This window comes from Colobus angolensis, unplaced genomic scaffold (assembly GCF_000951035.1).
Source record: "Colobus angolensis palliatus isolate OR3802 unplaced genomic scaffold, Cang.pa_1.0 Scaffold207, whole genome shotgun sequence".
Lineage (NCBI taxonomy): Eukaryota > Metazoa > Chordata > Mammalia > Primates > Cercopithecidae > Colobus > Colobus angolensis.
In genome coordinates, this window is record NW_012115233.1 from 5,945,504 (window position 1) to 5,956,939 (window position 11,436).

General features: G+C 55.0%; 1 protein-coding gene across 3 annotated transcripts in view; it reads left to right on the plus strand.

Moving 5' to 3' along the window:
• Positions 1-11,436, plus strand: part of OSGIN1 (oxidative stress induced growth inhibitor 1) — a 54,757-nt gene that overhangs the window by 37,061 nt on the left and 6,260 nt on the right. Inside the window, exons 3-6 of one of the 3 annotated variants that reach the window (XM_011942178.1) lie at positions 1,359-1,462; positions 2,317-2,464; positions 8,719-8,817; positions 10,325-10,461. In XM_011942178.1, coding sequence (XP_011797568.1) covers positions 1,359-1,462; positions 2,317-2,464; positions 8,719-8,817; positions 10,325-10,461 — 488 coding nt within the window. Of the gene's footprint in view, positions 1-1,004; positions 1,072-1,358; positions 1,463-2,316; positions 2,465-4,287; positions 4,431-8,718; positions 8,818-10,324; positions 10,462-11,436 lie in introns of those variants that run through there. The other 2 variants (XM_011942181.1, XM_011942180.1) reach the window with 2 other exon arrangements.

Below are 11,436 nucleotides of genomic sequence, written 5' to 3' on the forward strand. Positions count from 1 at the left end.
CTACAGGCGCCCGCCACCACACCTGGCTAATTTTTTTGTATTTTTAGTAGAGACGGGGTTTCACCGTGTTAGCCAGGATGGTCTCAATCTCCTGACCTTGTGATCCGCCCACCTCGCCTCCCAAAGTGCTGGGATTACAGGCGTGAGCCACCGCGCCTGGCCTCTTTTTTTTTTTTTTTTTTTTTAAGATGGAATCTCGGTCTGTCACCCAGGCTGAAGTGCAGTGGCTCAATCTTAGCTCACTGTAACCTCTGCTTCCCGGGTTCAAGCAATTCTCCTGCCTCAGCTTCCCTGAGTATCTGGGATTACAGGTGACTGCCACCACGCCTGGCTAATTTTTGTATTTTTGGTAGAGACGGGGTTTCACCATATTGGCCAGACTGATCTCGAACTCCTGACCTCAGGTGATCAGCTGCCTCAGCCTTCCAAAGTGCTGGGATTACAGAAGTGAGCTACCGCGCCCGGCCTAATTTTAATAATATATTCTATCTAGCCCAATATGTCAAATATTTTCCTTATTTTCATTGCAACATGTAATCCATATTAAAATTATGAATGAGATATTTTACCTTTTTGGTACTAATTCTTTGAATTTACATTTACAACTAGAATTGACAAATAAAATACAGGCTGCCAGGGAAATTTGAATTTTCAGGTAAATAAGAAATAAACTTTTAGTATAAGTATGTCACATACAATATTGAAGCTATACTAAAAGTTTGTTTCTTATTTATCTGAATTTCAAATTTCCCTGGAACCTCTATTTTCTTTTGCTGTCTCTGGAAACTCTCCTGTGGGCACACCTGAATTTGGAGGATCACGTGGCAAGCTCTCAGTAGCCACTTGAACTCATGGCCTCAAAGCACAAGGCAGGTCCAGGGGAACCAGGGCACCCACTGGCCCCCAAGACAGCCAGACCCCTCAAGTCAGCCTGCAAAGACCCATTTGGCTCCTCCCCTCTCCATGGCCCTTCTGACCATCACCCTTTTGCCTGCCTTTAACAGTGTCTGTCTTTGTCTTAGTCAAACTTCCTAGAACTCAGCAATTCTGTTTCCAATAATCACCTAACAGGTAAACAGGATGGCAGGGAGGAAAGTCCACGTCTTGCCCCACAGTTCTCCATATCAGCAAATTTTCAAATTCTAGAACAAGGTCAGGGTCAGCAGGGCCAGGACAGGTTTGGAGGAAGGCCAGGCCAAGCCCAGGAGACGAGACGGGGTCCAGGGAAGCCCACCTCCTTCCCGGGTCTCCCCTCCAGACCCGCAGCCTCAGGCCTTCTCCAGCCCCAGCTTTAGGAAGTTGTGCACTCCAGGGTGGGGGGGTCTGTGATCCTGGGTGCATGTCTCTCTCGGCCTCAGTTTACACACCCAAAATCTCGTGGAAGCCGCAGACTGGGCACCGTGGGATGGGGAAGTGGAGACCAGGAGGCTACTGCCGGGGAAATATGCAGTGCGGACAAGAGGTACGTCGGCCACAGCTGCCCCGCTCCCTGCCCTCACGTTCAGAACCCCTGTCTAGGTCCTGATGTGCTGGAGCTGCACATTCAGAGTGTGAGAGAGTGTTCATCACAAGGCTACAGCTGGAACAGAAGCCCAGAGAGGGAGGCTGCCCACCCCAGGTCACACAGCACACCTGTGGTGGGGCTACACACTGGCCAGGAGCCGAGGCTCAGAGCACGGGGCTTCCTGCTCTGTCCCCCCACCCTGTGGGATGCTGCTGCTGAGGGCCCCGGGAGGAAGGGAATACGAGAGCCCATTTCCCTTGGTTAAAACTGAGGCTGAGGGGACCATGCCTCGTCAAAGCCTACCCAGCCCGCCAGGGCTGAACCCACAGGCAGCTCCCACCTACCCAGCCTCATGCAGGGTGCAGTCCCAGGCTGGACGCATCATGTGATTCTGGGGCCTAGTACTAAATGGAAATTCAGGACATTCATGTTCAAAATTAAGAATTTTAAGGCAGTGGCAGCCGAGCATTAAACCAAACTCTGGGCTCTCCGATCACAGGGCCCTGGGCACAGGTCACCCAGGGAGGCAGAGGAGGGGAAGGAAAGACCCAGCTCAGCCCTGGCTCTTTCCCCAGCTCTCCTGGCCCTCTGTGCACGGGGCCCCAACTGTATCCAACCTCTTCCCTAAGCTTTTTCACCCCAGCTTCTCATTCTGCCCCCTAAACCCTTACGCCCAGCCATCAGGCCCTCCCTTAGTGCCAGCACTGGCACACAGGTACACACACATGCACACATGAGCACATGTGCACACATGCACAACATTCTCATTCTCTCTCTCTCTCTCTCCCTCCCTCCGTCCCTCCCCTCTGTAGGTTCCTGCTACTCTCACCTCATCAGAAGTGTTTTTCACCAGGACCCAGCTCCAGCCCCTGCTGGCAGATGCTCCGGGGCCCTGGGCTGTGGTTTCCAGGCTGTACATGACTCCAGGGCAGGGCTGTGGCCACCAGGTCCAGGACGAGGGTGAGGAGGGTGAGGCATCACCTCAGGCACAAAATTTTAGTGGCACCAAAGCACCCCCATCACCAGAATACATACTGTGTGCATGCAGTGTTCTTACAAATCAAAATTCATGAAAAAAATCCAGAATGAAAAAAAGATCAAACTTTTATTATAAACACAGCATCGGAAGTCCTGGTTCTCCTTTTGCATCAGCCCCAAGGCGCTGCTCTGGAAGCTGTCTGGGTTTATCCTGGCTTTTTTTGCATTAATTTAGATTTTTTAATTGCCTCAAAATATTATTTTGTTTACCGGTTTTGGTTCCCTCTTAAAGTTTGCACTCAAAGGTGCACCCCCCCATCCCCCCCCCCAAAGGTGGCAGACGGGAGGATGAGGTCTACAACAACATCAACACTGAAAATAACAACGAATGTACACTGAGGTCTATGTGTGTACCGTGTCAACTTCCTTCCTCCCTCCTTCCCTCCCTGCCTCCCTCCCTTCCTCCCTCCCTCCCTCCCTCCCTGCCTTCTTCCCTCTTTCCCTCCCTCCCTCCTTCCCTCCCTCCTTCTGTGCCTTCCTCCCTCCTTCCCTCCATCCCTCCCTACTTTCCTCCCTCCTCCCTCCCTCCCTGCCTTCCTCCCTCCTTCCCTCCCTCTCTCCCTGCCTTGCTCCCTCCCTCCCTGCCTTCCTCCCTCCTTTCCTCCCTTCCTCCCTACTTCCCTCCCTGCCACCCTTCTGTTTAACCGATATTGAGCACCAATGTGTGCTAAGTGCTATTCTAGACACTGGGTAGAGCAGTCACGAATACACCTTCCTGCCCACACAGAGCTCACATTCTGGTTTGGGAAGAGAGACAATAAAATAATTCAGAAACAGGCCGGGTGCGGCATCTCGCCTGTAATCCCAGCACTTTGGGGGGCTGAGGCAGGCAGATCATCTGAGGTCGGGAGTTCCAGACCAGCCTTGCCAACATGGTGAAACCCTATCTCTACTAAAAATACAAAATTACCAGGCGTGGTGGTGCACGCCTGTAATCTCAGCTACTCAGGAGGCTGAGGCAGGGGAATCGCTTGAGTCCGGGAGGTGTAGGTTGCAGTGAACCGAGATCGCGCCATTGCACCCCAGCCTGGGAAACAGGAGCTAAACTCCGTCTCAAGTAATAATAATAATAATAATAATAATTAGGAAACAGCAAGGTGTGGGGTGTGCAGTGCTACCCACACAAAACAGGAGAGAAGAGCCAGGGAGCAGGCTTCAAGTTCTAAGCATGGCAGCCAAGAAAGATGTCATTTAAACCCTCACAGCCACTCTGGCAGAGACGGTCTGTGACTTGGCCCCAGTTTTCAGATGAGAAAACTGAGGTGTGGGCCCTAAGCAGCTTGCCAGAGCCCTGCAGCCAGGAAATGGCAAAGCTGGATTCTCAGCCCAGGCAGGCTGGTGCCAGAGGGCTTTTGGGGGCTGGAGGGTGCAGTAGAATCCAGGTGGAATGAGGGAACTGGACGGGTTTACTTTGTGTGCCGGACAAAGCCATCTCCTCCTCCCTTGTGGGAAAGGCCAGGCTGGCTCATTCAGAGGTCACTGGTTCCTCCTCCAGAGACTGAGCCCCGGGGACGGGGGTCTGGCTGGGGGAGGTGGCTGGGAGGCAGCGTCACCCTAGGCCCCCTGGCAGGCTGCCCAGCAGGGGCCCTTTAAGGCTGGCCATGAGGCAGGCAGCGTGACACCCGCCCATTGTGCAAGTTCATTCATCACGGGTCCCTGCTGACTCACGCTTATGAAAGTGATTTTCCTGGCCCCGCCCACTGCCTGCTCCGCCTACTCCCTCCCTGTGAAATACCCTCACTTCCCTCTGGCCTCTCAGAGCCTCTTGGATCCCCACAGGGTAATGGGTGTCCCCATCTCACGGGGGACTCTGTGATCTGTGATCCCCTGACCTTCCTAGAGCACAGCTTGGCCAGGCTCACCGGGCTCCCGCACCACTGCCTGTCAGGTGAGTGTCGGGACCGGGCTCCGGGGCAGGGAATCAGGCACATCCCAGGCACCGGGGGCAGGCCCAGCTGGACTGGAGAGAGTGCAGAGCCCCGGCGCCAGGCAGTGATCCCGGGTGGTCCTGAGTGGAGGCCCTCCCCTGGGTTCTCTGGAGCCCGGCAGGATTCTCCCCTACCCCAGGTTCCTCCCAGATGCTCAGCTGTGTCCCTGTCCGGGTGCCTGGCACCCTCAGCCAAGCAGCTGAAGCGGCCACAGTCCCAGCGTGCCCTGGCCCCTGTAACCACCGTTCCTAGCAGGAAAGAGGGGTGTGGCCAGCCCGGTTGTGCCGCCCGGCTGTTCTAAGGCCACTGGCTGGGTGCCCTCCAGGTTTCTGCTTCTCCTGCTCAGGAGGGACAGGGTCCGTGGGTGCCCGTGAACAGCCCTCAGCCCCGGAGGTCCCAGCGACTTAGCTTCTCTCAGGAGGCTCAAGAGTGCGGTGGGTCGGGAGGGCAGCCCCTGGGAGGCTGGGGAGCTGCAGGAGATCCTGGGCTCCAGGTGTGCGGCACTGGGGTGAGGGCTCATCTGTGATAAACAGCAAGTGCCACTTGCATGGACAGACCACCTCCTCCCACTTTAGTCCCCCCAGGGCTTTATGTCACTTTCTTGGTCTCCCTGTAATCAGTTGTTTTACTGGAGGGGACTTGGCAGATTTGTCACGTGGCCATGGTCTTGGACACTCCTAGGTGACCTGAGGCAAGACGCCAACTCCTCCTGAAGAGCGTTTCTTCCTCTGCACAATGGGGATAAGAAAGCCCACCTCTTGGTGTGTCTTCAAAGGCAAATGAGTAAATGGCCACTAGAGGTGCCAAAGAAATGCAGACATACAGGTGTCCCAGAGTCTCAGAGCAGTTTGCAGCTTTAACAACCTCAGAAGTACAAATGCTGCACACTTGAAAGAAACGTCAGTAGAAGGTGCAACTGTTTTCATTTATTTTATCATATTTGCCTTTGTGAAATTTGAAACATCAATTTTTAATAGTAACTTCTTTCCATCAACTGCCATCTTCAAAGGGAGTTAAAAAGATAACATTAAAAATTGATTCTTCCAACTCCATAAAACTGAAAAGCACAAAAAGAATTGAAATGAAACTTTTGAACGCTCTTTTGTAAGTTGGCAGCATATTTGTCTCAGGTAATGAGTGACAGCGTCAAGCTGCTTGGGACTTTGGGGCTTCCTGGGTCACTCTGCACAGGAAGTGACTTCTCAGGTCCAGCCCCTGGGTGGTGACCTCACGTATGTAGCATCTAGAAGCTTCTGTTCAGGTGCCTGAGGACAGTCTCAGGAGGGAGCCCTGGACTTGGAGCCCCAAAGCCCTGGCGGTAAATCAGTGCCCTCTGCTGCCTGCAGAGGGTGGTAAGGGGCAGCCGGTTCTGATTCCTCACTGGCCAACAGGGGCTCCTGCAAGTGTCTTTCTTGGAGTGGTGGGAGAATCCAAAAGAACAAAGGAGGGGCAGGGCATGGTCCAGGGCGGGTGCACTGGGGCAGATGGAGCAGGTTGGCTCACCCGTTTGGGGAAGGGGTTGGGGTGTCTGGGGGTTCAACCCACGGGGATCAAATATCGGTTCCATCGCCCACCGGCTCGATAGCCTCAGGGCATGGCTTCACCTCTCCAAGCCTCAGTCTTCTCATCTGCAAAGTGGGTTGCTAGGAGGATCAAAGGAGGTAATGTGGGGAAGCCCCTTACCAGGAGGTCCCATGCTCCCCAATGGCTGCTGTTCCTGCAGACCATGATGAGCACTGAGGGGCTCCAAGCCATTCGAGGGTACCAGGAGCAAGCCAGAGAAAGGTACCAGGAGCGAGCCAGAGAAAGCTCTCTGGGACCCGAAGTCCTATTCTCCAAGGCCTCTGGGTATATCCAGCGCTCAGGGTCAATGAGAAATGATCCCTTCCCGGCCAGAACACCAGGTCATCAGCTGTCCCTCTGCCTCCCCGCCTGCCACTAGCACTGTGACAGAGCAGTGGGGGACCCTGGAATGGACACTGCACATTCCACCCGGCAGAGGGGTCTCAGCAGGAGCTGTCACAGCCCTCGGGGCACAGAGAAGGCTCTGGAGCAGGGCGACCTGGGCTCCGACCCAGCCCAGCCTGTGAAAGCTGGTTCAACCACCTTGCAGACTGTAAAGGGCCATGAGAAACTCTCTGGCCCTCAGAGTACTTACAACAACCCGATTAAATAAGGATTCAGTTTGTTAATGTGTATTAAGTGTTGAGATCATGCCTGGCACGCAGCCCGCTCCACAGAAGTATGGGAATGTCAGCCACACGCTGCCTTTGTTGTTCTTGTGACTATTACTATTATTATGATTGGTGGCGGCCTCACCCTGAAATCCCCTCCCCAGGCAGGCATCCTGGGGCCTTGCAGGGAGATGGGCAGGAAGAGGCCATGTGGTCCCTGGCGAGTGCAGGATGTCACCTTACTTCTCTCCAGAAAGGGAGGAGGAGGTCTTGGGTGCTGGGCATATGGGCTTGCCTAGACAGGACACGGAAGCTGTCCCTGGCCCCCACCCCAGTGGAGGCAAGAAAGGCTGCACTCAGGGGAGCAGAGAGCACCAACACAGGGGTCCCTGACAGACCCCTTTCCTGCTGGGCTCATCCTCACCCTCGGAGCCTCCTTCTCCTCACCTGCAAGACGGAGGTGACAGGGCTCACCTGTCAAGGCTGCTGAGCAGCCTGGATGCTACTGCCTTAGATGCAGCCTCCTTCCCACTGTAGAGTGCTGTGAGAAGGTCAGTTGTTGTCACCGTGGGGGGAACACTTGGGTCCTCTCAGTGGCCCATCTGTATGGCAGTCTCTCATCCGTCTCCTTGGAGCCTGCCTGGAGGCGGACGATGGTGTTTCTGTCACCCTGCGCACATCAGAGGCCACACACTGGTCTCAGCTGTGTTTGGTTGGCCTATTAAGGATCTTCAAAAACTGTGCTTTCATTCATTGTGCACTTCTTCAAATCAGATAATTCACATAGAAATCCAGATTCCCACTTTCTCTGGAAGAATTCTGGAGGCCGGTGACCCTGGGCCCCCACCCCTGGCCACTCTGGATGGTCCAAGCCCAGTGCCTCCCACTCAGTCTTTCCCCTGTGAGTGTGACACCTGGATGGGCCCTGGATCTCCACGGGGGACAGGCCGAATGGCGTGGGTGGTGGCACTGGCAGGGCCTTGGCACCAGCGAGCCCTGGGTTTCAAAGCCAGCTGCATGACACTGAGAAGCTTGTGCGACCTCTCTGAGCCCCGTTCACACATCTGTGGAATGGGACATTAACACGGCCAGGACTGCACAGGGTCAGTGTGAGGCGGATATGAGAAAAAGCACATCAAATACCCGGTACGGAGTAAGTGCCAAATGCTCACCATCCCTGTGCCCACAAGGGTGTTGCCTTGTGGCTCTCAGGATGGCAGCATGTGCCCCTCGGGTGAGGCTAGTGTCCTCTGCGAGCTGGTGTAGGGGAGAAGGTGGGTCTGATGCCCCTCCGGGCACCGGGCAGCTCGAGGACCAGCACCTGAGTCCCTTTGAGCGATTTGGGCCTGCGGCCAGCAGAGGGCGCCGCTGCCCCAGAGATGGCAGGTTCACCGGCACGTCCCCAAACCTGGCCACTGCTTCCATTTCCCCACGTCCAGCCCAGCCCCTGGGGCAGGCCACAGCGCTGGCCCTTTCCCCGTGGCAAATTCGCTCCAGGCAGGTGCTTCCCGTCTGTGACCGCACTGCGTCCCTCAGCCATCCTAGGAGGTAGGGACTCGTTGCTTCCATTTTACAGATGAGGAAACTGAGACCCAGAGGAGGCCCAGGAATGGGATAGGGAGCAACTTACCAGGGCTGGGTGACAACTCCAAAGCCCACCAGGCCACATTAGGACTGGAGGGCTGTGGACCACGGAAGGACCTGGCAGGGCTTGTTCCTGGGTTGGGCTGGAATGGCCTCTCGGGAAGACAGATAATGAGCTTCGGGGACTGTTGCTGCTCCAGTGAGATGGGAGAGCAGAGTGAGGCTCAGAGGGACAGTGGCTGCCTGGGGCGACCAGGGCAGAGGAGGGGAGGTCACGTCCTGCATGACCGGGGAGGGGTGGGGCAGACGGGCTGTTGGGAGCAGAGGCTGTGTGAGAGCAAGAAGGGAGTCCCATCAGATGTGCCTCATGGGGACCCCGGACAAGACGCTGGGGGTCACAGGAGACCACCCTAGCCGGGAGGTGGAGTGGCTGTGTGGATACCCAGGCCTCACCCGAACGGGCTCTTCCTTCCCCTCTCCCCCGCTCCAGGTCTGCCGCCAGCCCCAAGCCCCCCACCAGCCATGAGCTCCTCCGGAAAGGACCACCTCGGCGCCAGCAGCTCAGAGCCCCTCCCAGTCATCATCGTGGGTGAGCGTCAGCGCCAGGCGGGGAGGGGCTCCACTGAGCCTTCCGGGTACCCCCCAGGTCTGAGGGCAGGAGCTGGGCAAGTCTAGGCCTGGCCTCTGTTTTTGTATTTCGGGGTTTTGTTTGTTTGTTTGTTTTTGTTTTGAGACAAAGTCTCACTCTGTCACCCAGGCTGGAGTGCAGTGGTGCGATCTTGGCTCACTGCAACCTCCGCCTCCCGAGCTCAAGCGATTCTCCTGCTTCAGCCTCCCGAGTAGCTGGGATTACAGGTGCCCGCCACCACGCCCAGCTAACTTTTGTATTTTTAGTAGAGACGGGGTTTCGCCATGTCAGCCAGGCTGGTCTCGAACTCCTGACCTCAAGTGATCTGCCTGCCTCAGCCTCCCAAAGTGCTGGGATTATAGGTGTGAACCACCATGCTTGGCCCAGGCCTGGCCTCTTTACAGTGGTCTTTAAATTAAGCCATTGAGCGTTTACTATGTGGCCAGTGCTAGGCTTAGTAGTTTATAAACTATCATTCCCTTTTACGCCTCCGAGAACCCAGGGCTCTAGAACACACCCATCAGCTGGAGGCAACCCAGCGCGGGGCAGGGAGGCCTGGTCCTGAGCCCACACTGGTCCCATGACTACCCTGTGCCCAGCACTGTGCTAGGTGCCCACACGAGAGGACACACAGCAGCGGCTTATAATTCCTGTCCTCTGTCTGCAAAATTGGGGACAGATGACCCCCCAGTATGCAGGCGTCCAGTTGAGCCACGTGAGATGGTCATTTCTGTAAGGCAAAAACAGATGGGTGCCTGTGATTTCTTATGGTTCCTCCTGGTATCCTACATATGAGTAATATTCTGAATCAGACGAGATAAGGAGAGGGGAAAGGACAGATAAAAAGAGAAGCGCTATCACAGGGCTGTGCCTGGTGAATTGCCCAGGAAGCACCACAGATGGTGGCGCAGTTCTTCAGACATGCAAGCAGCAGACCCAACAGGTGGCCCGGCACCCCTGAGCACCCACGAGCACCCACCACTCAAGCTCGCCCCCAGGCCACGTAGCAGTCTGTGCCACATTCACTCATGCATCTGACCTAGTTCTTAGCAATCTCAGAATCTCAGTCGTGTTGTCAGAGGTTCCCTCTGTCTGGGTTTTCATCCCGGCTCGTCTACCTTCCAGCCGTGTGACCACAGGCAAGTTACTTCACCTCTCTGTACCCATTTCCTCAAGGGTAAAAGGAGGAAAAGAGTAGCAGTTACCTCGCTGAAGCTATTGTGAGGCTATTGCGAAAGCTCTCAGTACAATTCCTGGCACAGAGGAAGCTCTCAGCAGTTATTCATTCCTTCTTTTTTAAATTATCCTTAGGCACAGTGTCTGGCACAGGCTAAGGGCTTAATCAATATTTTATTTTTATGAATGAAGGATAAATGAATGAATGTGCCACATCTAGATCAAAGCGTTCCACAGTAGTATCTCCCACCTGAAAAGGCCACCCCCTTTAACCTCCACCCTCTCTCCCCAGGTAACGGCCCCTCTGGGATCTGCCTGTCCTACCTGCTGTCCGGCTACACACCCTATGTGAAGCCAGATGCCATCCACCCACACCCCCTGCTGCAGAGGAAGCTCACCGAGGCCCCGGGGGTCTCCATCCTGGACCAGGTGGGTCAGCCTGGGGCCGGAGCTCTGGGGAGGACACAGCCACCCTTGGAAAAGTACCACAGCTTTCCCAGGGAAAAACAATAGTGTATGTTTGCTGGAAACAAGACCAAACACAGAATTCAAGAGTCCACACAGTCAGCCACGGAGATCATGAAAGAGAAATCAGAGACCCACAAATGCCACATGGTCTAGGACTCACTATGCCCTAGACCCGTGGTTCTCAAGGAGGGGATGATTTTTCTCCTCGGGGGGCACCTGGCAATGTCTGGCGATAATTTGGGTTGTCATGGCAGGGTGGCGGTACTACCAAATCTAGCAGGGTGGAGGCCAGGGATGCTGGCCCACGTCCAACACTGCACAGGGCAACGAGGGTGGTGGAACTGAAATATCTGCGGTGGAGTTTCTCAACCTTGGCCCCACTGACATTTGGATGACTTTGTTGTAGCTACAAAGAATGATCTGGCTCAAATGTCAGTGGGGCCAAGGTTGAGAAACTCTGCCACAGATATTTCAGTCCCACTACCTCCTGCCCACAAGGGTTTGCAAATCCTCCCTCCGTACCCCTTGTTTTCCACCGTGCCCCTCCATGACCTCCCCTTGTTGACCTCCCTCGTCAGGCAGCGTACATCCTCCTGTTCCCCTCCCGCCCAAGTTGGGGATGAGGAAACAGGTCTTGACCATTTGATCTGGATCAGTATTTTTCAAAATGCTCTCCATAGAATACTAGGTCCTCAGTATAATATACAGAGAAAAATGTCCCCACTCCAGTAAAACAGGGACATACTGGGCTTGGCAAAATTAAACAGGTAAATGATGGATGGCTGCCGGACTTGTCAGAACCCGCCTGTATTATCTACTGTTAAGAGGCAGCACCGCCGGCCGGGCGCGGTGGCTCACGCCTGTAATCCCAGCACTTTGGAAGGCTGAGGCGGGTGGATCATGACGTCAGGAGATCAAGACCATCCTGGCTAACAC